The 26,235-nt window shown below is 47.2% G+C and overlaps 1 protein-coding gene across 2 annotated transcripts; it reads left to right on the top strand.

Annotated features, from left to right (window-relative positions):
- Positions 1-2,380: 2,380 nt before the first annotated feature.
- On the top strand, positions 2,381-26,229 carry LOC108571877. Of its 2 annotated transcripts, none has more exons than XM_017934036.1 (4): positions 2,381-5,230; positions 14,670-14,843; positions 24,523-24,700; positions 25,188-26,229. In XM_017934036.1, exons 1-4 carry the CDS (start codon positions 2,381-2,383, stop codon positions 25,412-25,414), a joined length of 3,429 nt encoding a protein of 1,142 aa, XP_017789525.1. In that variant the 3' UTR covers positions 25,415-26,229. The 2 variants fall into 2 exon arrangements, with proteins under 2 accessions (XP_017789525.1, XP_017789527.1); XM_017934038.1 differs by lacking the exon at positions 25,188-26,229 and adding an exon at positions 24,855-25,024.
- Positions 26,230-26,235: the final 6 nt, after the last annotated feature.

Below are 26,235 nucleotides of genomic sequence, written 5' to 3'. Positions count from 1 at the left end.
CGAAGCATGATTTATGTGAATATCGAGGATAAAGAACCGTTGCACAACTGACGGACTACTTAATACGTAAAAGTTACAGAAAACCAAAAGAATTTATAACGAAGCTTTCGTATGAAAATAATTCTTAAAACCGCATTCCAGATTTTCTGATAACACGAATTCATTGCATTACTTGTTATATCATGCTAAACAGTTGCATAAGTTGCGTGCGTTCCATTTAATGATTTGTAGGCATTTCTATGATTCCACGAAACTTACGTTACATTATGAATCTTTCACATTATTAAAGTTTCTGCAACACCGAGTTTTTTCCTTCACTTTTCACAATATACATATACGTGATGCGTTTCGCGTCATAATTCATAATTAACTTGAATTTCCCATACAATTAAGACGCATACACTCGTGTACGTACGCGTACGTTTATAAAATCGTAATTATATTACAGTTTAACAACCTGAAACGTATGAAAAATGATATCCTCGCAAAATCGAACCTTTCGCCATTTTACTCGATAATTATCGACGGTCTGCTTTCGATATTATCGAACACCTCGGTCGATATAAATACATATGTACGTATATTCGAGAAGAAACTGACATCGATGGTAACATATTTACTCGATCCCAGAAAGGTATTGATCTCGATATAAAGGCTACTCGATAATTTACTTTCCTTATAAGAGAAGTGGAAAGGTGTAACGTTTGAGGCTACGTTTTAATCGATCGATTCTTTCGCAACGATCCTTCAGAATTTCACCCATCGATAAACGATCAACGTGTACCGTTTCGTAACGTAAAATTAATCAATCGAAGAGATAAGCAGGTTTGTTGAAGATTTCTCGTCGTAAACATGGAAGTTACCATGAATCTTCGCACGCTCTGATAGCAGTGCCGACACCGGAAGTGAACTATTTCGCGAAGCAACCAGGGCTATATAATCCCGCGCACATGAAACACCAGTCTACGGTGTAACGAGATAATAACACCTACACAAGAGTTTCGCGTAAAGCGCGCAAGGAACAAACATTCCGAGCGGGACTCGCGCGCGTCACGGAACAAGAGGAAACGAGCTGAGTGCTCGGGATTCCTCGTTTTAGGTCATCGTTCGTTCCGATTCTCAGATCCGTCCTGTTTTTCTCATACTCATTATTATCATTCACCGGATGCTCTTCCCCCTCGTTTTAAACGTGCTCAACACATGTCACGTTTTTTCACTAGCTTCCGTTTAACGATAAGGGGTACAAGGACAGAGTAAATTGTACTCCACATATAATTGAAAGGTTAGTACAAATATCACGATCGATAAAAATCGTTTGGTTGTAAAAAAATCAAACTACCCTACCGTAGGCGTAGCAACCCCACTCGTTTCGTATTTCCCGCCCTTTGGAGAGGCAGCTTCAAATACGTCCCTATAACCCCAAGTATGATTTCGACGGAATTTGATAGGAGCGGCGTATTGCTCGGTCGAGAATGTGACGTCACGGTGGTGGATCGAGCAGTTGTAAAAGAAAACCGGGCTAAAAGAAGAAGGGTGAAGGAGAGACGAGAGAGAAAGAGAGTGAGAGTAAGAGAGAGAGAGAGACAGAGACATCTGATGGTCTCTGGCGTACAGCGAGAGGGGGCTGGTGCATACAGGAGACGGGAGAGAGAGGCGAAATTCTCAGCAGGGGCATGAGTGGAGTGTGAGCGAACGAGCGAGGACGGCCGCGCTCGCCTTTCGTCGGCGTTTCGTGTGGGTGCGTGAGTGCGTGCGTGCGTGCTCACTCGGGGCAGGTACTTTCGATTTCCAGGGATTGGCGAGCCTTCGCCGGGTACGACGCTGCACCAGGAAGCGGACATGATTGTTACCATGGAGTGAAATAGTACGTGCACGGTACGACGGGTTCGTTGCTCACTCCTCTCGGTTTCTGTGCGTCGCGTACATGTGTGAATGCGTGCGCTTCTCTCTCACGAACAGGTGCCTTCGATTTCTTCCGATTATCTTCTCCCGTTAAACCGAACCGCGAGAAGTCGTTAACCACGTTTCGAATCCGGTCCACGAGAATATAACCGCCTATTTCATTCTCCGCGTACCATTCCACCGGTGACAAGTGTCGATCGACAAGGATATTCCGTAAAATTGAGCAAAAAATGATTTGAATAATTCAGAGAGAAACGAAACGTGTCTGCTGCTGTCAAACTCGTGTGTGCGCGCGCGACCGTGCATATGTGTCGGAGACATCGATTTTCCAACGGAGATTCGCAGCTGCTCGTGCCCCACTCGAGGCTGGAATAGTTCGTACGAGCAGCATGAAAGCCGAACGTGTTATCTAAACCGAAAAGGTGTACATATTTTGGATCGGGCGCGCGTTTGCGAACGCGCCCATCGCGCGTCCAACATGGCTACCGCCAGCAACACGACGACAAGCGCCGGCGAAACAAGCGGCAGCAACGTGCCACAGTGGAAAAGGGACTTGATACAACGTCGTAGACAACAGAGCAAGGTTCTAGCGAGTAACGGGGCCAGTGTGAAGTTATGCTCGGCGGTAATTGGCTCGACAACGGGTGGGCCGACAGAAACGGTGGACCCGGCCGGTAGCCAAGAGCAATGTGTAACCGGCAACGTGACGTCGTCAAGAACGCGGCGGACAAGTAGCAGCGGTGAGGACAGTGTGATTGCGGTGAATAGCTCGAGTGCGAACAGTGGTAGTGGTGGAAGCGCCATAGCTGGTGTCGTTGTATCTTCCTCGGCGTTTTTCTCGAGGGGACCGGCGTGTGGCGCCATCGTCAGCGGCGGAATCGCCGCGGCTGCCGACGTCGGCTCGGCAGTCGCGTGCAACATGCGTCTCGAGGCGGATCTCTCGTTCTGCTCCGACTCGGAGGATGTTGCGAACGGTATGGTGAGCAAGACGGACATGGAACGGAAATCGGAACACGGTGACGGCTCTGAGAACGAGGATTCCAGGCAAGATGCGAAGAGTGCCGATTTATTAGCCAGTTGCGACGAGCATCGTGGATGCAGAACGAACAACGTTCTCGCGGAATTATCGAAAACGAAAACTGGGAAAATCGACACGGAAATGGCGCGTAACAGAGCGCTAAGCGACGAAGGGGAAAGCGACAGCTCGGAGGAGCTGCAATACGGGCCTGGAATCGTGAACAAATTGAAGAGCAAGTATCTTAACCTCACTCTCAGGGAAATGAACAAGAGTCGCGTTACGGTGCAACGTTTTCGACGCGCGGCTAGTCTGGAGGATCTGTTGGACTGTGACGACGAGCCTGGCGAGAAGAACGTGAGAAAGTACACGAAAAGGGCGACAACCGGTGCAACGGCGAAAACAGACAGGTATAGAAATGCTTGCCGCGGTAACGAATCGATGAAACGGGCTCGTAGCGTGGAGACTTTAATGAGGTACAATGGCACCGACGAGGTAGGTAGTACACATGGTGTATCCGGACGTGTAGCGGCGAACGGTTTGAAGCACGAACCGGTGAACGATCATATTATACTGATAGACAGGACCACGGTGAAGATAGAAAGTCGTTTGGGCGAGTTGGACAGGCCGAAACCGGTGAACAAACCGAAGAGAATCAAACCGTTGCTGGCGGAGACGGAGAGACCGCCTCCGGATCTAGTCAAGACCACCATGAGGATCTTCGAAGGGTCCGCGAAGAAGCTGAAGCCGAAAGGCGAGGTTGCTGCCAAGGTGGCGACCTTCAAAACCATCAACGACACGTTCAAGGCTCAAGCACAGAAGAAGGTTGCCCCGAAGCCGCCTATTCAACCTAAACCGTTCGTAAACGGGAATTCCAGGGCTCCCGGTTCTCCGAAGAAAATCGTGCTGCCGCAGAAACCAACGGCCGAGCTGATCGAGACGCAGGACGGCCAAGAGGAGTATCACATAGACGGGGTAATCACCGATCCTATAGTGCAGTCGGTGTCGTCTGTGGTCAGCAAGTTCCAGCAAATCGAAAAATCGCACTCTCCTTCCCCATCGCCCGAACCATCCTTCTCTCTCCGAACAAAATTCTCCCCGGCGGCCAGTCCCGAGCCCCAATTAAGTAAATTGAAATCTTCCCTGGAGATCAGCATCAAGTCTCCACCCGTAACGCCTATTCTTTCCCCCAGAATTTCCTCACCCAGACTGCAGAGCCCTTCGTCACCGATGAAGGACACGCTCAGGCAGAGCTCGCCACGGGTTCAGAGCCCTTCGTCCCCGATGAAGGATCTGCACAGACAGAATTCCAGTCCCGTCCACAAACCTCCGCCGAGTCCCAGCAGGGAGCTCTTGAGACAAATGTCTATGCCCGAAGAACAACAGCAGCCCGCGGAGAGGATACAGAGTCCCACGGAACGAGAGATACCGGAGGAAACCAAGTTGTCGCCGATTGACAATGTCGTACCCAGCGACGAGGAGCTCGTCGAGGAGCTCGCCGAGGAGATCGACGCGCCGAAAACGATCTCGAAAGCTGCGTTGGAGAATATCGCGAGAACGGGTGTCACGATGCAGTTCAGCTTCAACGACAAACCGACAGTGAACAAGAGCTACCTGCCTGGATTCAAGCAGAACGGTCAGAAAGCTTTGGACGAGCTTCAAGTGGATACTCGATGCGAGTCGAACACCTTGTCGACGGAATCCAGGGGCAAGTCGTTTTTGCCCGCAGCTTCCGTGAACGCTGTGAACGTTGTGACGGATCTGGAGGCGGTATCCAGACTGCAGGAGAGGCTAGAGCCGGACAACAAGTGCGAGAGGAAGAGCGAGGACGGTAAGGAGGATTCGGATGTAAAGACAAACGTGGAGAGCAAGCCTGTCGGTGCTATCTGCAGTCTAGGCTTGATCAAGTCGACGACGACCACCTCGTATCCACAGGGGAACGATTCGAAGACAATAAGATGCCAGAAGACAGAGTCACCGCCTCAGAAACAGATAGGAATAATAAGACCGCTTGTCTCCACGAAGACGCAGAATCCTCAGCAGAATCTGAGCAACAGGGAGTTGGAGAAGAATCTGATCAACCGAGTGAAGAGCATAGAACAACCTACCAAAGTGGTAGTTAGCCTGAAGAGTTCGGCTGACGAGATTCAACCTGCGAAGAAGGCCAGCTCGGGAGGAGCTGGGCTTTGGGAAACGAAGCCTTGGAACCAACAGAACAACACCATGGTGTTCAATTTCAGTAACCGGAAGGACGTGCCCGATTACATCGAGAACGACGGTCTGATCATCAAGAAGAAACGAGAGAAACCAAAGGTGAGTCATCGACTGCTTATCGTATCGACGTTTTCTATACTGGACGTATTCCTCTTATCACGCGCTACAAGCTGAACCGTATTTTCAGTTGTACTATAACTACCAATCTAATCTTCCAGCAGGTGTGTACTTCCTCCAATGTACTGTCTGCAAGTTCCATATCTTGCCGCTCTAGAATACGCAAAAATGATACGTTCCAACGGTGGCGAAAATGGCTTGGTTAATTTCGAAGCAGTTACGATCGAGCTCGATTCGTGATTAGATTGCGAGAAGCACCGATACGGTTCAATGGTAACCTGTCACGGACCACTTTCTTTTCGTACGTGTATGATCGAAGGCATTTCACTTTCCTTAATATATCGTATATCGCATCGGACAAAAGCGTGGTCGGGGCGTACGTGCTCCCGCAGCGCGGCGCGCCGTCGTGTATGCAGAATTTCAAGTGACGTCTGGGCATTCGTGGCACGCGGTCACATTTAAACGCCGCGGCGTGTACAACGACATTTATTTGTTTGTCCATTCGAGCCTCGAGGGGCAGTCAGAATGTCGCTTGTTCAACTCGTCGTAAACTTGTTTCACAGCTGATGTCGTGTCGAAACGGTAACGCGACCCCTAGATACCAAATGCCTACTCGTGTTTGATCGTAATCCAACACACCTGGGGCTTGGACGATTCATCAGCCGAATTTTCCTTAGTCGAAACTCCGGGCGCCGGCGATGCAACGGAGCGAGACCGAGGAAAATAAAGAAAATTAAGATCGCGATCCGTAAATTGAAGGTGGCTTGGACTGACTTTCTCGTATTAGATAACCCGGAAGCCTGATCGAATACGGATCACTCGGTAATTTCTTACGGAGGTCCCTCTCTGCTGCATAATTTGCCAAACGATTCTCGCGTGTTAATCTACTTCTCTCTCTCTCTCTCTCTCTCTCCTACCGAGGATTTCTCGTTGCTGGATTCTAGTGTACAATCGTCAAACAAGATCCTCGCTGCTTTATCTAATGGTCGTAACGGGGTTTCCACGAATCGACCGCTGGAAAGGAAAGAACAGTGGCTCTGTCTCGATATAAAGGAGGACCGTTTAACGAACCGGAAACTGGAGCGTGCATCGAGATCGTGTAATCCTCGAATTGCACGGAACACCGTGTATATGTGTGTGTGTGTGTTTGCACAGAGAACCTCTTGGAGCGTTTTACCTCGATCTAGGCAACGGCACTCCTCGTGACACTTTTCTATCTCGTGTTCGATCGAGGCTCGATCGTCCTTCGATCTCGACTGAAAGGCCTCCCGGAATCGTGAAGGCGCGTTCTTTCGCGTACCGTGTACAGTCGATCGAGGAAGTATAGCGACGTCGTAAGATCGATCAAGCGTTAAACTTTTCAACAATTTTCGAGAAACCTAGAAAATGCTACGTATTTAATATTTCTTCCATCGACTGTACGTAGACTTACTATTTTCGTTAGTATTTTCCAATGGATTAAGACGCAAGCAAAAGCTGTAACGTCAGAATCGTTTGAGGAAGCCCTAGCTCAACCCCGAGACAATTAGATTAGTGTCTAAGGACGAAACCGGCGATGAAATCAGCCGCTTAACACCTACGCGATCCTCAGTTTACGTTGGTTGCATAGCTACACCTCTCTCTAGAGACGATTTTTCTCGCCGTGATTGGTATACGGTTACATTTAGCAGTCGAGCCTCTTGTAAAGATAAAATTTCGCGCGACCTGCGTAATTCGATTGATGACATGTCGCTGGTATCGGATTGCTTGTCTCGTAACGTTAACCTCGCCGTTGTGCGTGGTGACGCGCGTTCCGCAGTTGCTGGCCGCCGTTGTAACCTTCTCTCCTCGGAGGATAATTAAACGGAGATTAAGCAGCCTTAGATCGCGCGATAGAGAACGTTGCCGCACGGACATCCACGCTTCTCGCGTTACGAAATTGAATTAAAACGGGTGCCGTTGAATCACGTTAATCGATTGATATTAACGTTGCTCAAGTTTTTTTCTTTCTTTTTCGCCTGTGGCTAGACGCGTATAGTTTGTCCAAGAGACGTAGGAGAAGAACTGGTACGGTGTTTCGATAGTTGCCGAGACGAGGGAAGATCGTATCGTGTGCAACACTCTGTCGCGTTAATTAACCTTCGACGACCTCGTGATAATTACGCAATCCGGAGCGTTGCACCCGGACAACGCGTACGTCACGACCGATTATCACGGACTTTGTAATTGAACGTAATAAACTGTAGATAGGTAGATTTACGCACATCTCTGTATTACACAGGGATCTGTGATTGTAACAAGGTAAAAGGCTCCCTTCACCGTGTGATGCACTCGCGGAATTAGGTCGTGGAACGATTCTCCGCACAGAACGCTGTCTTCTAGTTTGTTTGTTTTTTTTTTTATTTTTCGAAGAACCAGAGAAAACACGACCAATCTGACGAATATTCCGATCGAAACTCGACCTCGTGCGATAGATAGAACAGTCGGAAGATGCACATCGGTGCTCTTACGCGCGTTTTCTTCCTTCTCCTCGGTCATCGGCGTCTCTCCGGAGAGACGCATAATAGGGATTAGAAGCGCGCGGGAGATAATTAAAAAAGGAGGAAAAGAGGAAAACGAAATAGAGAATTCCAGAGACTACCCTCGTGGAATTCGTGGAGGTAGCCGACTGAAACGACGCGCGTTTCGTAATACAGCCGGAAAGAAATTAATTGCAGGACGAAGCGTTACCAACTCTTCGTATTACGTTCGAAAGTGTAGGATGCGTACATATACGTAACTGAAGTTATTAAATTGTTTTACGAAAAGAAAAGAACCGCGATAAGCTTCATCTTCGATAAGAAAAGAGAAACAAAGTCTGCTAATAAACGCGATAACAATCGTATCTTCCCGCGAGGACGGGAAACGAGATAAGCTCGTAAATATTTTCAATTTTTGTACGCTTCGAAAAGAGGAACCGTGCTTTCTGAATCCGCTAACGGTGAAAAAAAAAAAGAAACAAAAATTTCTTTCACAATCTTCCGAAAGTTTATCCCCCTTGGTGAAAGCAGAAATTACGTGGCGTCTCTTTCTCTCTCTCTTTCTCTCTCTCTCTACCTTCTGGTGCTCTGTCTTAATTGTCGAGCCGAAGCTACGGCGGAAATAAAGAATTCCGCGTTATCTCGCGAGACCTCGTTGCGAAGCATCGAAACTTACGTTGGCCAGATGGATGTAATTGTTCAGGAACGTTAACTCGTAAAGTAAACTCGTTTCTGCCAGGACTAGTTAGGCTCGTTTCCCTCACGGTTATTATTATTGCGTTACAATGGCTGCCCGATATCTGCGCTTTGTCGCGGTAAACGTGCGATTAGCAGGCATTCGTCGTACTCATACAAGGACGTAAAAACCGGAAGGGAGGCATAACCGATGGTTATGCGCTATTACGTAAGCGTTCAACGCGTTTCTTCGCTTTCTGTATTATTACTGTTATCACAATCTCTCTCTCTCTCTTTCTCTCTCTTTCTACGTGGTGAATTCCTGACAGACTGATGTAACACCGGATATGTAACTGTCAGAAAGGAAAATCGACCGTAGCTTTCCTTTCTCTTTACTTGAAAACACCGAGGCTTTTATCGGATTCTACAGGTTTAAAAGAGAAGCTTCCCGTCTTAGGCGAAGGAAGGTTCTTTTTAGCGGAAGTCCTACAAGCGCGGTAACTTGTTTCACGGCCAATCGAGGCTTGATACATTCGTCTGGGTATGTCGAACATCGTGTCTAACAGTTATCGTTAGCCGAGGAGAGATAAACACGCGACAACCACGGTCCTTGTATAAATACATAAGTACATTTATCCTCCTTGGTAGTCAGCCTGTTTAGGGTATGCCACGATGAGTCACTGAGCTGTTTATCGATCGGTAATTAAGAACAAACAGGACAGCTCCCCGATATTGGATATCGTCGATGCGTCACACGCTTTTTTATCGACGTTGTATATTTTTCCTAGCTTCCTTCGCGATAAGATACTTCTAACGGCTTCCAACCGAGACTTTGAACATTTTGCAAATTCACTCTCTCTCTCTTTCTCTCTCTTTCTTCAGAGAGAAAGGTCCATGTGTCGTTCGAAGAGCCACTGTTCCCCGGCTTTACCGTATTGCACAGACGATAATCGAGTTTGCGCCTGGAGAAGGTATCCTTGACCTTGTTTCGTTCGTTAACTATTTTTCCGTCAAGGTTTGTTTTTTATTCGATTTTATTCGAGTAATTTAGCTCGATTATTTTAGCGGTACCGGGGTCCTGGACTGTGAAAACTCAGGAGACGCAGTTATGTCGGGGCGATGGAGATGTCTCGTTCTCTGTCGGACGGCAAGAAACGAATTCTCGGTTCTCGACGATTGGCTGGCGGTCACGGGAGGTCGTGATGGCCACCGCGAGAAATTGCCAGGCAGAAGTTAGAGATAGCCGATCAGGCTGAGAACAAGCTGGTGGCCAGTGACATTCCATAAGACGCCATGGGAATTCTCGTATATGGCCGTCCTAGTGCGACGACGTTACCACCGCGAGAGAGAAGCTGCTGCTGGCTGTTGCCTCCTAGGTCCGTTATCGTGTTTCAGACTCGCTCCTTAGGCCAGCCATCTAAGGAGCATTGCGCTCCTAACGATCGTGTCGCAACTGAATCGACCGCTACGATTTTTGGTATGTAGGCCGCAGCGACAATAGCTTCTCCTTTCTTCTTCGCTGTTACATACCAGCCTCGAACAATGGCAAGAAATTGGCGGTATCGGAAATTCGATCGGCGAGTTGTACGCCGAGTTTGGTCATTCCACTTGGTCTCGAGGATTCCATCGATCCATCATCGATCGACGTGCTCTGTAATTTTCGACACGTGCTCTTCGCGCGTTCACAACGCTTTCCAGAACGAGTAAGAGAACCGGTTCGCGAGAGACACGATCGATGCAACACACACGTTCACTTTGTTCGGTGTTATCGTTTCGTTAATCCCGATGATCGGTAATAATTACTCGGTACGAACGTTATTATTACCCGAACGGATACTAAAACCCGTTAAACGGACTGGTAACTTTGATAATCTGTAGAAGGATGTGCAGACTTTTCGGTGTTACTGCGAAGAAACGGTTTCTCTCGTGACTTATTAGAAGTTCGTTTGGCAAGGTTTTGAACGCGATCATGGGAGAATTAACGAGGCGACGTTAATGAACTTTTCTCTACTTGCTGGCACGGCTCGAATTGACCAGCTGGTGCATTCCTTAACCCCATTACCGTTTCACGTTTTTACCTCGGCGACACGCGGCAGTAAATAAGCCGCGATGCCACGAGTACACAGCCACCTTCCTTTCGATTCGACAAATTTATAGGTTGTCCGGTTCAACCTCCAAGTCGTAGAAATCAATTGGTCGAATTGTATCCGCTCGATTATTTATTTCTCTGATAGAAAACGTGCCTCTTCCGTTCCACTTTGGTGCACTTTGGAAAAGAAATTTTTCGAAACGCGTAATCAAGGTTGATTCCAGGGGAAACTCGATTTCAGCTGGTCGTAGGTCGAATTTGCATTTGCATGCGAGGCTCGTAAAATCGGTCAGACGTCAGAGTTTACACGTTCGAGGATATCGACAAGCTGATCGAGCAGAATTCGGAGACTCGCTGTATTTCTTCCACTCCTCCAGATCGGGATAAAGATGTTGGCCTTGTGAAAACCCGATAGATATCACGATTTTCTTGTCACTCAGTCGTAAATACCGGCGATTAAAGTAATATTACCGGGCTTTCCATCACTTTCGGTGACTTTAAGGCCTCTTGGCCAACGTTAGAAACAGGGAGACCCCGTGGATCGGCGTTATACGAGTCTGTTAATTGCTCTCCAGACCGTGAAACGCCTAAAATACTAAAATAGCCAAACGTGTAGATGGAAATTGCGGGAAGGTTGTCAACGAGCTAGCATCACGGATTAATCTGGACATTCTATGAATCACTTTACCGCGTCGACGGGACTCGAATTTAGAAACGCGTCGCCGCTTCGTCGTCGTCTGCGACTCATATCGCCTCTTTACTCTTTAACTCGGTGAAAAGGGCAGAGTTACGATTTTTCCTCGAGACAGCGCCGAAACCACGGCTGATTCATACGATTTAGCGGTGTGACTAAACGCGGCGAATAAATTCGCCCGAGTCCGCGAATAGACGCAGAACAAAACACGGGCGTGGCGGCCACTCTCTTGGCTCGCTTGCATAATTTTCTCTGTCCACGTCCCACGGGACGCTGAGCTTGTTCAAATTGATGGTTGTTTGAGGAAAACGACGACGAGGGTAGAACAAAAGGGAGAAAGTTTCCGCTTTGAGGCAGTCTGTATCGAAGATAAAATCAGTTTCGCGGCTGTCTCGAGCTTATTGTCCCGAGGAACCGAGTTTTCGCGAGGGCGTCCCTCTTGGATAGTCGGCGAAAGAAGAAGATGTTTCTTTTTTCGGGGGCAATCGTGTAATTCCGGTCAGAAAATTGGAACGAGCCCACGCTCGTCTAATCAGGAACGTTGAATCTCCACGTAGATGTTGCGAACTTTGTGAAACGTGCATCCGGTCGCACGTGTCATCGCTGATGACGACATATCGACGATAGCATTGGCGACTTTCCACGTGAGAGAGTATCATTTTCTTCTTTTTCTCTCTCTCTACCGTAATTTATCTTCGTGCGGAATTTCTCAAGAATCCGCGAAATAACCGGAGAAAGCTCCGGCTCGTTTTTCATGGAAAAGAGTTTGCATGTGGTATCGCGATAAGTGGCTGATTTAACGAAGTCATTGCTAATAAGTAGGAATTAACATGCTTTTAATCGTTCCCGTGTAATCTCGTAGAAGGTTATAATTTCATATGTAGATTGTTATATTGTTCGTGGCAGATTGCTAAACTCGTTATTTAGAGAGCAAGAGCGTGTAACGGGTGGCAGGCTGACCGCTGGGAAACCACCTCGTTAAACGCCAGAAACGATTCATGGAAAGAACTATCCATCTTTTCTTTTGCCAAACGTCGTGTCACACTCGCTGATTGTATATTATTTCTCGAGCTAGAATTAAAGCCTTTGAAATCTAGAAGACTCTTGATGCTATGTTAGCTTTACGAGGCACCCTCGACATCCGGTCTCTCCGCCTTTTTCGACTCGGCTCACGTCTAGTTTGAAGAAGAGGGGAAAGGGCATGCGGGCTCACACCTTGGCGAACGCAGGTGTATTCGTTCGCGTGCAATCGTTACCGGTGACTGTCGTGGACTGTTCGAGGGTTCAAGGACCAAAGCTGCAACAGTGATACCCAAGTACCTACGCTTGGAATAATGGAAAGAAACGTCCTGGGAGTTTCTCATGAAGTCAGGGACCTCGTCCTTAGGTTCAATGCCGTGTTCCTTTCTTCGCCTATCTTCGCGTTTGTCGCTTCCCTTAAATCGCATCAAACCCTACTCGCAATTACTTACGAAGAATGGTATCGAGTGATTCTTACAGCGATAAAGTAACTTTTGCACCGGACACCGGATTAGGGCACCGGCGCACGGTCTTTCAAACAGCAGATACTTCGAATTATAAATCGTTCGTTTGAGCTGTCTGTGTCACTCGAGCTCGTAGATTCAAGGTGCTGCCAGAGTATACCTACACCGTCGTCCATAAGTATCGGGATAGAAAGTATTTCAAGCTTCTTCGCCAAAGTTAGTGTCGTACATCGGTAAAAATATGCGAAATCGTTTTTCTGCGAGATTCGAGACTGAATGATTTTTCAAGTAATTTCGTAAGGAGTGTTTAGATCTGTTTCACGTTCACCAAGTGTGTACTCGCAATCGCTGCCTCTATTTACGACAGCGAGCTCGCTCGAGTTAATTTCAAGTTGTCCAAGCTAATCCGCCTACCTGCGTTGGACGCGTTCCGCGAGATTACGCGCGGTAAACGCACGATTTTTTCTCACGATGGGTTATCGCGTGGAGATCGCTTGCATAATATACTCCCGCCGCAACAAAAGAGATACTAAACCGCGCAACGTGGTTAAACCGGAAATATCGATTTACTTTCTTCTCACGCCTCGGGTCGATAGAATCTCCAAAATGTAGCACCTACATGTGTAAAACGTTTTCCGCGATGAAAATGTCGCTGTGTCTTCCGAAACAGCGTGATCGATATCTTCTCGTTTCAGTGCACCCGTGGCACGTTATATTCAAATCCAGATATTGCGTTACGCGGCCCCGATCTCTGCTCGTCCGTAATGCGGCTTCGCGTTATGATCCGTGACCGCATTTTTCCTTAGATCCCCCCTCGTTCGCAACTCGAATTCTCTTCTCGAGGCAGAAGAGAGAATGACAAAGACGAGAGAGAGAGAGACGAAGATGGCAGTTAATGGAATGAAATCGTCGTTAAACCAGAGAAGAATCACTTTCGAGAAACCTTGGACGGCAGGACAATGTCGACGCCGGAAGTGGACCGGAAATCAGGCGACCGTTCGATTTCACGTGCGATTATTCGCAGCCAGGAGAAATTGCCTCTGCGTTTGTCGCTCGACTCGCATCCTTTCAATTTATCCAACCCATCGATCACGCACTGTCAGCCGCGGGATTTTTGTCACGCGTCCAACACACTCGATTAAACGTTTTATCGATCCAGATACGAGTTGAACTTGTAACTCTGGATAGAACGTAGATAAGGAACGAACACACGCGGGAGGGAATCCAGTCGAAGGACAGGTTTGGAGTGCGTGTCACAGACACGTTCGTGTCGCTTTTTTCTTTTTTTTTCACTCCGTTTCCAAATCGACAGGATGTCCATTCACGAAATAATTGAAAGGCGGCGGATGTCGATGAATAAAACGCTTGGTCGACACGCGTGTGTCTATCCATCCTTCGTGTCGTTGCATACGGCATTGAGAATCGAGAGAGAGAAAAAAGGGAGTCGCGTCGAGAAAGCCTGTATATACGTGACGATTATCTCGAATCGTGCGTGAAGATCTCTCTCTCTCTCTCTCTCGATTGTGTCCTATCGGATAAGAATCTCTGTTCCAGCGGAGAGTCTCGACGCGCGTTGTTCGTCTCGCTCTCGATTCTCTCTCTCTCCGTGGAAATTACGTCGCGGCGAGCACGTGGGCGCGTTTCACGCGCGAATATGCACGTGAAATCCTCTTTGGCCGTAAGAAGCTCTCTAGGGAGTCTGCTTTGGACAGGTTTCGCGTCAACGAACGTGAAAGGTATTTCGTTGGAAAATCGATGTTTATGACGGGGGAGGAATTTTTATTTCTTCCAGTATCGAGTAACGGCGGCGGCGATAACGATAATAATAATGATAATCGAGAGGAGAGGAATGCTGTACGGTCGTGAGTTTCCTTGGAACTCGGTCGAGCAGACTCGAAAGTCACCTCGCCGGATTCCACGAGTAACGCGTTCCGATTTCGAGAGCTGACGTCTTCTTTTTTCCTTTTTGGTGGGTCCACAGGTCGGTGACGGTGGCATCATAGTGTTGGACGCGACTTTGGACGCTTCGACGACCGACGACGCGGAATGGGAGCTGGCTGGTGGTCCACCCTCGCCCTGTGACGTGTCATTCTTCAACGACAACGTTCTTATCAATGGACGAAGCAATCTCTCCAAGACACCGCGAAATCACAAGGTGAATCAACACTATCTGTTACTTTTTTCACAATTTCTTAAGCAGGAATAACGTAAGCCTAGGTAGAAAAGCAACTCGGGACAATGTCGCGTTCCTTTTGTAATCTTCGATGGAAAAATTCACGGTGCAGAAAAGGCTCGAGGATAAAACGTGGAGAAAAATGGATCTAGTACGTTCGATAACGCGGAAAATGTGTGAAAAGTCGACCTAAAGATAATCACGCTATCTAATCTAATCAGGCTGCAGCTCCGGGATTGCGCCGCGGGAGCTCATTTAAGTCGAAAAGCAAGCGACGTAACGCTTTAACCAAGGCCCTAGCCTCGCCGTGGGAATGCGCTTTCCCTTGTGAAAGAGATTGTAAAATATTCAAGGGCGAGCTGCAGCCAACCTTTCAGCTTCTCTTCCCTCCCTCCTTTCCTGTCCTTTCATACCAAATTTTCGGTGCACTTTTTATCCCCGTGATGAAAGGAAACGTCTTAAAACCGTGTTATCCCTCTTGGTTTCAACGTGAACTAAGATAATCCCTATTGTTTAGGGAGGATCTGGATCGAAGGGTTCACAGTTCAGTTCTTGAAGACAGAAGTCTCGTATAGAGTAGTAGAAAGTGATGTTAACTCTTTGGTCCTACCGATCGAAATTACCTTTTGGTAGCGCACACTCGGTTCATTATTGCCCAAAAACGTTTAGAGCGTTTAGAAGGTAGAAGCGCCTTGAATATCCCGGAGTTGGACCGTATTCTGTCACTCTTAGACCGTTTGCTTCGCTGTTGTTTCCTATCGGTCGAACGACAGGACGGGATAGGTGTAACAACCGTGTAGGTTATCATCGTGATAAGAGTTATCTGTCAGAAGTCTCGTATAGAGTAGTAGAAAGTGATGTTAACTCTTTGGTCCTACCGATCGAAATTACTTTTTGGTAGCGCACACTCGGTTCATTATTGCTCAAAAACGTTTAGAGCGTTTAGAAGGTAGAAGCGCCTTGAATATCCCGGAGTTGGACCGCAAAGAGTTGCACCGTATTCTGTCACTCTTAGACCGTTTGCTTCGCTGTTGTTTTCTATCGGTCGAACGACAGGACGGGATAGGTGTAACAACCGTGTAGGTTATCATCGTGATAAGAGTTATCTGTCCTGTACACTGATTCGCGGTGTAGTTCTGCCAACTCATCTTTCACTCCGTACAATTATCGTTTCCGTTTCACAGTGTCATTCTTCAAATTGAACGTGTCCGACGACGTTCGTCCGAGACAAAGTATTCGAAAAGTTTCTTCGCTTCGCGATAACATCTTTCCGAGAATACCCGAGGTTTTTATATCGAAAAGAAGGTTCAACGAACCGTCGTTGGTTGGACAGTTTCGACGAAAACTCGCGGTATTAACGAGTTTCGGTAGAACAGGTATCCCCGATGCCCCGAGGCTCGTTTCAACCATAGCTCGAAAGCGGATTAAACGATATACTCTCTTTTCGAACTGTAGATAATCGTTCTAAATAATTAATGTGCTATAACATTGTACCGGCGCGTCATTAATTTTCACGGTCCGACTTCTCCCGGCGAGACGTCGTTAGAGATGAAATTATGTACTCTGTGAACAATATCGAACGATCGATTCGTCTTTGCCGCGCTAATCGAGCGTGACCGTGTCACTTTTGCCGATCGGTGACCGAACTCCACCGAAATAGATTCGCGTGATCGTAACTGCAAGCTCGACTCTTTGCGCGGTATTAAAGAAAAGATTTTTGAACGAAAAAGATTCTGCAAAATTGAAGTCTGAACAGCAGGTGAAAGGGTTAAAAAATGGACAGATCGAAAGCAGGCGAGGAAAACGACGGGCATAAAGTTGAAAGAGCGAGCCGCTCCGGTCTCGATAATTATCCTCGTTCAAGAGATCGAAAACGTTTCGTCGAGCGACTTTCTCACGGGCTGCGAGCTTACGCGGATCCCCGTGACGAGACTCACCTGTTACCGGTTGCGATCTGCAAAGTAAAAGTAGCCGCGGCGACGCACGAACCGGCAACGATTTTCGTAGTCAGCTCGTCGGAGGAGTTAATCTACCGTGTTTCATGGGAACGCGGCAAAACACGCGCGATTCCGTTCCGCACTTAAACGGAGAAACGATATCTTTCTCTGGACGCGAGGGAAAAACCGCGCGGCACACGCGCCTCTTCCGGGTTTAGGCGAGCAAATGTCAAAGGTGAACCGACCACGATTTTTCTTCGTTCTTTCACTTCTTTATTTTATTACCCGACGAGTGTCCAACTTGAAGCGCCGAACGTTCCGAAAGTGAACGTTTAAGGTAGACGCTGTATTCTCCTGTCTCTCGTTGGCTACGAGTGAAGTAAGATGGATATTGTTACTTGCATTTCGCCGGATTGTGTTAGGCACCGAGGCGAAAGGGGTTAACGAGCTAATCGAAGGAGAAGTAATGGGTGTGATTTCGTGGAAATTGCGCGTTGCGCAAGGATAACGCAGGCCTCAATAATGACGCGCTTACTCCCGATTTATCCGCTAACAGATAATTCGATTTCGCAAAGATCCTCCGGTTAAATCCGTTGTTTGTTTCAATTTCGGTATCCAATTAGCCCGTGCACCAGCTCTAACCTTTAATAACAGCGTTGCGTAAGGCGGCGATATGAAAAATCAAAACCGGTAAAAGGTGGAATTTGCATATTCGAAAGTTCTTCCCCGCGTAACAGTGGGGGATAATAATTCCGGAGAAAACGACGTTAGAATATTTTTGGTCGTAAAAGTGGCCGGTCGTCACGCTTATTGTCTCATTGGCGATCGATCTGGAGAATATGGCGATATCTCCAGCTGAATCGATTGTTCGCCGATGCGTCGTATTTTCTTCGGATTTACTCTCCGGCGTCCAGCAAGCGTATCGGATCGATAGAAACGCTGGCTCGCTCGGCTATTATACGACTTGGAATTCCACGGGCTGTGCGAGTTATCGTCGAATAATTCTCTCGTTGGATAGAAAATGCGGGCGTTGTTCCTTTGCTCGACGAGGCGTGTGTCGATTCCTCGAACGTTCATCCTTACTAATTCTCCGGCGAGTCTGCATAGAGAATCACGCGAATTCGTTTTCCTCGAGATTCCATCTGACCAGTCGGGAATCTTCCAAGTGTGCAATTTCAAAAATCGCTCAACTTGTTGGTAATATTCTCGTAGATGAGAAGGTTTTGCTTTTTAACCCTTCGCGGTCCGAATAGTTCAGTCAGTCCGCGATCGTTTGGCCAGTGTGTCGCAGTGCCGTGTAGTTTGCCTTCGTTTCGATATTTCACCGCGATACCAGTCACAAAATATTAACATTCGGTGCAATATTGACGCGTTAACCCTTATGTCGCTAACCAGAATTGCCGTCTACTTTATCGACCAATTCTAGTAGTTTTCCGATAAGAGAATTGTAAACTTGAGGCAAACACGGATAGGAAATGTGCGAAATAACACCTGGAAGATGAAAGATTTTAAGTGAGAATTATGCAAAAGAGTACCCGGTTATTGTACAATTTATAATTTATCGTTCTGCGATATCTGAAGGCAGAAAGCTCGAGTCCGACTCGACGTAGGACAGCAAAGGGTTGAGAAGAGCGATTTTTCAAAGGTGGGTAAGGTTTCACAGTTAGCTCGGCTTAAATACCATTACCTTAAAACGGCGCTGACCGAAAGCAAAGCTGCGTACACGGACCGTCTAGCCATAAAAGTAAGTATCGCGTAAAGTTTATCTTGGCGACGCGGAAAGCGTTTGTACCAGCTTAGAAACGTCGGTTCTACGCTATATTTTCATTTTATCGAAGGTAGAAGGAATTCTAACGGTGAAAAATTGCACGGTAGAAACGTGTGCGCTGGTCTTAAGATGTCGCGTTGCTCAACCCGTTTGCATCCCGTCTTGGAAAAAGTACGAAAACTTGCCTAATACCCCCTCGCGTTGCCCAACGCGTTTCAAGCTTTTTACGTCTCCTCCGCGAATTCTCTCGCGTGTAATGGCCATTCCGTCGTTTGGAAATCGGTCTAAATGCTACGGGAACACACCGCCTGGCTGTTTTTCTCCAAATTTGTACCCAGTTTATTCGAGGAACGTCGATTTTCCGTGGAGAGAACGACGAGAGAACGGCAGGTGAGACAGCGTTCGCAACGCGGGAAGAGAATTGGCCGGTGAAAAACTGCCGCGACGGAAAGAAGAGAGGCCACTTTCCACCTGGGAAATTGCCCTCCTCCGGTCACTCTGCCTGCAGATAATTCCTTCTTTACGATCTTGCGATTTCACCTGGCGAACAATCGGTTTTATCGCCGATACCGGTCCCCTCTCTCTCCCTCCTACTGCACTCGCTGGACAATACACCTCACGTGCCTTCGCTCGACGTACACGCGCGTGTACAGAAAGGCTCTCGATAGGGCAATAGAGGAACAAAGAGGATTTCGCTCGTGCGAAATTCCCTGACCCTGTTCCCTGGTCGAATATTTCACCAAGCTGCAAAATTTCTCTCCTGAAATCGAAGACGCGCGCGCGAACAATAACGCACCACGCTCGCGGGAATAGGATTTTCTTCTTCTTGTAACACGGTGAAACGTAAACATCGTAAGATTCGACGTACACTTGACAACTATTTCTTCCATTTTCCTCTCTCTCTCTGGAATTGATTCGAAAGAATACGAAAGTTTCTTTGCAGTAGGACAATAGAAATTTGCAGAACAAAGTTGCACAGAATAAAGGACAACGATAGAGTTGGCAAATATTTGAGCAACAGTGTACACGAGAACGTAAGGCGTCCATGATCTATAAGAGGAATCTGAATGTTGACAATAGGTATTATCGAGTGCTAGATCAAATCTAATGCAACGTCGGAACTGAAATTACACGAAGAACGAACTTGTACATTTCTACGAGAAAACAGACGCGAAGCTGGACGAAGGGAATTTAAAGGTCCGCGAACTGTTTTTTAAAAGTGACGTTTCTAACGAACGGAGAAGTACTACGTCGAATTTGAATAGGGTACCGTGTTTCAATCGAATCGATCGACGACTCGTTAATTAGCCGATCGGTTGAATAGGGGACGGTCGAGGCTCGGTTTCTAATCGAGTGGCAAAGCGGTTCCGTGATCGTCGCTCACGGTCCTTTTATTAATAGCGATCGGTGAAAGGTAATGAGCGGTGTGAAGCCATTACGAGAGACGTTACGCGTGCAACATCTGATAATGCGAATAATCGCGACGCGTGTACTCGCTCGTGCTTCAAGGCTGCGGTCTTTGTATCTCGCGACAACGGCCGTTCGCCACCGACTATCCATCTTTCCCGCATGAAATCCTCACCTCTGGCAAATTCACCTGGACAGCTGCCGATCTTCTTCTCTCTCTTTTTCTTCGCCAAGGCTTAGGAAATGTATTCGACACGCCTCGATAATCATCGGCGCTCCTTATATCTACTTAAAGGTGTTTAAATTCCATTTGAAATTTCACCGATAAGATCTCGCTTATCGGGGCGACTATCGGGTTCGCAGACTCGTTGTATACAGTAGCGGAGAAGAAACTAATAAAACGTCTGTTTCTTCTGGGCAAACAGAAGAAACAAAGGTCGAGCAATTACAACCGCGAAATTCCTAGAAGCTACTTAACGATAACGAAGCAACAACAGGAACACGTTGCATAATTATCTGCGTGGTATCTTTAAATAACCATTGTACGCGATAAGAACGAGAGGCGCCTGTAATAACCTCTGACGCGTTTAATTCGCCGAATCGAGCGAATTCGATTTGTTGACAGTCGTCAGCGGTTTCGATCGTCCTTCGCCGTATGTAGGTCGAGAGTTTGAAATTTTACCGAACAGACTGTTACGCCATCGTCTCCGGCCAATTTCAAATGCTCCAATTGCCTTCACACCGGGAGAGCACCTTCTCTTTCAGTCAAGGTTGCCTTTTATTCGCTGATTTTGTCGTTTCATCGCGTACGATTCCACCGTGTTTCGAGTTCAAGGACTTCTTTCTCTCTTTAATCGAAATCCAACACTTGAAATTTCAAGCGAAACAAGTGCTTACTTACCCGGCTGGGTCGGTCGCGTTTAGAATCGTTTCTAGCGTAATTTTGCAGCGTTTTACGAGATGGTCGTCGACCTCGAGGTTCCGTCACCTCCGCAACAAATTGCGAAGTCGTTCCATTCCGCAGAAAATTGCCCGACCGGTAATTCTGGCTAGCGCTATTGTAACACGGTTGCGGGCGTCTCGACGCGGTCGTCGGTTGGAAAAGGAGGCGAGAAAGAAAACGTGGAAAGTCAGTGGTGTTACGGTGATAGGCCGGGCCGGGCCGGGAATCGCGGATCGTTGCTCCGGATCGAAATAGAAAAAAAATCGATTTGAAATTCTAATCGAAACTCGTCGGCGGAAAAGTCTGGCGGTTAATTGCGTTCACGGACCGTTAGTATCTTATCAAAAGGCAAGCACCACGGTGCGTTTCATCTGTTGCGTTCACCTTGGTTAACTTCGGGGAAAAAAGAATCCTTTTTTTACAAGCCATACGTAGAACGGTTGATTTTCTCAGGTGGAACTACGCGTTTCTTTCTCTGGATATCGCTGTACACCGGATACAATTAACGCGAACCTTTTAGTTGGTCGGTTCGAAGATTGTTCGAAGGTCGAGACGTTGTGTATTGAACGCGTACGATCTTACAACGGAAGAAACAGACTCTCTGTACACCGATAAATTCTAGCCGTGCTGGCTCGTAAATATCGCAAGCTCTTTTCACGGAATGTATCCTACGTGCATCGTCGTTGAATAGGTCGTTCGGCCCGTATGCAAATGAAGAAATAATGTAAACACTCGTGGTCGCGGGCAATTTGCTTCTAACCCGTGTGCCCATGTTGGAGCGATAACGGTATCCGAAAGCGATCCTGCCGATCGACACCGAATCACCGTCGAAAAATTCGATTTAATTACTCGTAATTGCACGTTCTATCCCTCGAAAACCAAGACCAAGTTGGAAAATTCTCGGAGAGACGAGATCGAAGTAAATTATTCTCCGTCTGAGCAGCGTTTCAAACTGCGTTCAAACTTACGAGCCGTTTAATCTCGTCAACGCAGAGAAGATTACAGGTTTTTTGCCGGACGTAACGGATGCTCTCGCGTCTAGTTTTTCCCTGGTGGAACAAGCTTTATGCGTCCATTTGACGCGGGTGTTCGCAAGCGGGGACCGTGAAACAGGGTGTCGCGACGATAAATTCCTCCACGCTTTTACGCGGTACACCTAACCGTAGAGAACGAGAGAGAAAGAGCGTGTGTGCGGTGGTCCAAACACGACTCCTCGACGCGGAGAAAAAGCTTCTGCGTCGCAGCTTCTCTCCCCCAGCGTGCTTCAACGGATCCGTGTTTAACTTTATGTCCCCTCGCGAGTTATCCTCGAGCGATCGGCCAGATAAAAACCAGACTGTGAGTAATATACAGCCGTGTTACGTCTTTCGAGTTTCCTCAAAGTTCTCCGCCTGGCTGTTGCACTGCAGAAACGATTCAGAATCGGCGTTGGAATTTTCGGAAAAAGAAACGGGGCGACTCGACGACCGCATTCTAAAGGCGTTACGAGGCGGCGAATGTGGCACGCAAAATGTACCGCGAATAACACGTAAAAGTCCGTTCAGCTTCCTCTTTCTATTGTCCGCCGCGATAAACGGTTTCCTTTCTCGCGGTCGCGATAACAGCCCTCGTTGTGTCCTCTTCGTCGATCCTGTTGCCAAGTGCCAACCCGTCTTGGTGACAATTTCTGTCTGTCGGATTGCGTCCGAGTTTTGGGAGGGGATTAAAAAATTTGTAAAGTTGGAGGATCGGGAGAGAGAGAAAGGAGGCGGAGATTTTTTTATCGATCGTAAAGATGCAAAGCAGAACGAAACGACGTCGTTATCGAGACTCCCGCTTGTCTCCTCTCTTAACGAGTCGAGTTGCTCGATCCGTTCGCGGAACGACCTCTTCGAGGTACCATTATTACGTCCACTTTATGAATTTCATCGAGGCACGGGTAGGAAGGAAACTGACAAACCTGGCTAAAAAAATAGCGAGGTGTAAGTAATTGGAAAAGTTTGAAAATTTAGAAGATCTAGACAGGTTCCCGGAATTTTTGCTCGTACAACGAGTTACGCTGAAAGTTTAAACGGATCCCGTGCTCACGTTTAGATTTTATGGTCGAGAAAGCAGCGGCGAGCAGGCGCGCGCGCGTCACAAAAGGTTTACTCTCTTTTGAGGGTAGTTCGGTTCACCGTTTTCTTCCTGAAAATCAATATACCGCCGACCAATGAGCGCCAGCGTCGATGGTCCCCCCCGTGCATCTCGGTTCGGGGAACGATTTGACACTCGTTGCACGCTAAACACGCTCTTACTCGCAACTTTCCATCTTGATGTTTGCCTTTGGCTAACGTTTGCGCCGATTCCGTTTATCGAAAGTGCCGTTTTCGCGCCAAGAAGAAAGCCTTTTCTCCCTGATATTTCCTTTTACCATTTACACACGCGCGGAGATTGCACACTCGTCGCACTCCTTCACCACTAGGAATCTCTATTATTTCATCGAAAGAAGCGTTATTACCGGGAGAGAAAGACCTCGATATTTTCTTTCGTACGAGTTCAACGGGTAACTCTGAAGCCGCTGTTTTACTAGCGTAAGTCGATAAATCGTTAAACTGGCTGGAAACAGGTGATTATACAATGCAACTTCTTCTGCACCCGCTGTCGATGACCCGAAACGGCTCGTAATTACCCAGCCGCCATTAATTAGCTAGGAAGTTCCGGACGTGGCTGACCTTGATCGTGCCTCCTTTCGAATGGTTCGTGGTCGAAGAATCGGTTGTAAATTCGGTCGTAAAGGGATAACAGATCGTTTCGTCTCTTCGATCTACGCGCCGAAAGAAGAATAGCTACACTCCTGAACGCTGGCAATTTATTCCAAGCCTTCTGCCATTGTCGCGCTTCTGCGGTACGAAAATCCTGATTGAGATTTATGAAACAGGAAGTTTGTAAAGTGGCACCTCGAATAAATAACCATTTCTTTCTCGAAACGATCCTGCCTCGCAGAGAAACAGCTTCGTAGCTTCGGAGAGTCAACCTCTGCTCGAAATAATCGCCGGTACTGTTACCAAGCTTGGCAAAACCAAAGAGCAAAGATTTACATGCTCCGACTCGAGGTAGAGATGCGTATTCGAAAATAAACGTAAATCGAGAAAATATTCGACTGCACTGGAGAGAAGAATTCTTTCGGATAGAGAAACGGTTCGAAAATATCGGTTCTCGAACGATGGTTCTCCAATAAGAGACGAACACGACGACGAACGAGCAAACTCTCTAGGAAAAGAATCGCTTTCTCTTTTGATCACGTTCTTCAGCAAGAAGCGGACGAGAAGGCGATGTCCTCGCTTCCCAGTCGAAAAAGCATCGAGTGTGACGGGTTACTGTTATTCCAGGCTGCATGCCGTTGTTTGTTCTTCCCGTGTCTTATTTGTACCTGCCTCTCTACACACATTTTACACGATACAACAAAAGGCATGCGTGCCTCTTTTCGTCGTATCCGCCACGTCTGGTTCACAATGGGTCGCGTGCCTCTGAACGTATTTAGCCGTTACCGAAGCCCTTTTGTCACGTCAAATCGTTCAATTTCGAACACTGAACCCGTTAAACTATTCTTGTCTCTGTGTTAAATTTACAACAATTCCTTTTCAGCATCGAATACAATTCGACGACACGGCTACCCGTACCTTCGAATATCCGAGCGAAGCGTCGATGCTGGAGGGTGAGAGCAGCGTGGACGGCGAAACTTCCGGTTCCGTCGAGCAATCATCTCCGATCAACAGTAAAACGACCTCGACCAATTCGACCACCAGCATGCCCTCCCTTCTCGGTAATTTCAATCGTTCTTTTACTTCCTACCGAAACCCTGTCGTACGTTTCTTCTCTTCGCTGTCTTCACTATGGAATCCCCTTTAAATCAACTATACTTAATCGACACACTCGCAAATCTAAAATATGTCTCGTTATTTTTGAATCTTTTACAGGAGCAACGTTCACACGCCACGTTATATCCCCCGTGAAAACCTGCAAAGAATTTCAGTTCCTCTTAAATGTGGATCCTGTGAAAGAGTCGCTGGCATAAATTAGTCCCATAGTTTCTTATTTTTTCTCTCCCTTCAAATAAAACGTCCTTTCCTTTCTTTTCCTTCTTTTTCACGCCTCTGTTAGTACTCGTTGCCCATTTACTTTTCTTTTTCTTTAAACGTGTCTCCGTTGCTCGCTGTGTGTGTTTATTGTGTGTATATTAAAAAAACCTCGTGTTATCGAGTTCGCTTAGACGGTGTAGCGTGTTGAAAGCTAGTGCTTGTTCCCCGTAGGTGGTGGTGGCCTAGCAAGTTACACTCCTAGCAAAGTGGACCTGACGTCCGAAGGGTTCGAGCTGGGCGTGACAAGGGCTGTGTCGTCCACTCCTCTGGCCACATCGATCTCCGCGACCAGCACCACCAACTCTGGACAAATGGAACACGAAGAGTTGGACTACCTGAAACCAGCTCAGGACGCCGGTGCATGGGGCTCCGAAACGACCGGCGATCTTCTCTACTGATGCGATCGAAACGAAGCATGCAGGCAAGATGTGCGCGAAGAAGCTCAAAAGCTACTCCTCGAGGAGAGCAAGGAATCCCAAGTTCCAACCTACTCAGAAGACTAATCGCAAAAGTATTTTTTTGTTTCGTTTTTTTCGTAGGCACGAAAGAAAGAGCCTTTTCTATATGGAAGCGATATCGTATTGTACTGAGAGAGAAAGAGAGAAGAGAGAAGAAAGAAGAAGCGTTTCAGAGGTATCTTCGTGAACGCTACGGAAGAAGTTGACGACGAAGAAGAAGGGCCAAGCCAGCGTGACGATTGCTCACCGTACGAATAAGCATGGAAAAACTGCTTAGATTTTTCGAGAAACGCATCACGCGACGCGTTCACGATCGGACACACGCCTTACATAGATCGCGGACGATACTTCGTTCGGGATTGAAACATGAATCAAAAGAGAGAGAACGAAGAGAGAATGGAACCGGTTCGTTTGCGAACGCGTCGAGGAGGAAGCTGAACCTTTTCTTAGATAATTAAGCGATTAAGGAAAAAAAGGATAAACAATATCATTCCAAGTATATGCATTTACTTTGTATTACTACGATAACGAAAGTGAACAAGCAAAAACAAAAAAAAAGAGACACAAAAACTGCCAAGGACACGTCAGTGCTTTTCTTTTTTCGGATAGCACTTTTTACACGGAGAGCCCGGTGATCGGTGAATCCTGCTAGGACGGACAGAGAAAGAGAATTAAAAAGGGAAAAAATAGAGCATATCACCATTTTGGAACAATTTTTACAACAAACGGAGAGAAGTCGACGATGGAACTGAACATTTTTC

The sequence above is a fragment of the Habropoda laboriosa genome, unplaced genomic scaffold, assembly GCF_001263275.1.
Source record: "Habropoda laboriosa isolate 0110345459 unplaced genomic scaffold, ASM126327v1 scaffold99, whole genome shotgun sequence".
NCBI classification, from domain to species: domain Eukaryota; kingdom Metazoa; phylum Arthropoda; class Insecta; order Hymenoptera; family Apidae; genus Habropoda; species Habropoda laboriosa.
This window is presented reverse-complemented; position numbering and strand designations above follow the sequence as displayed.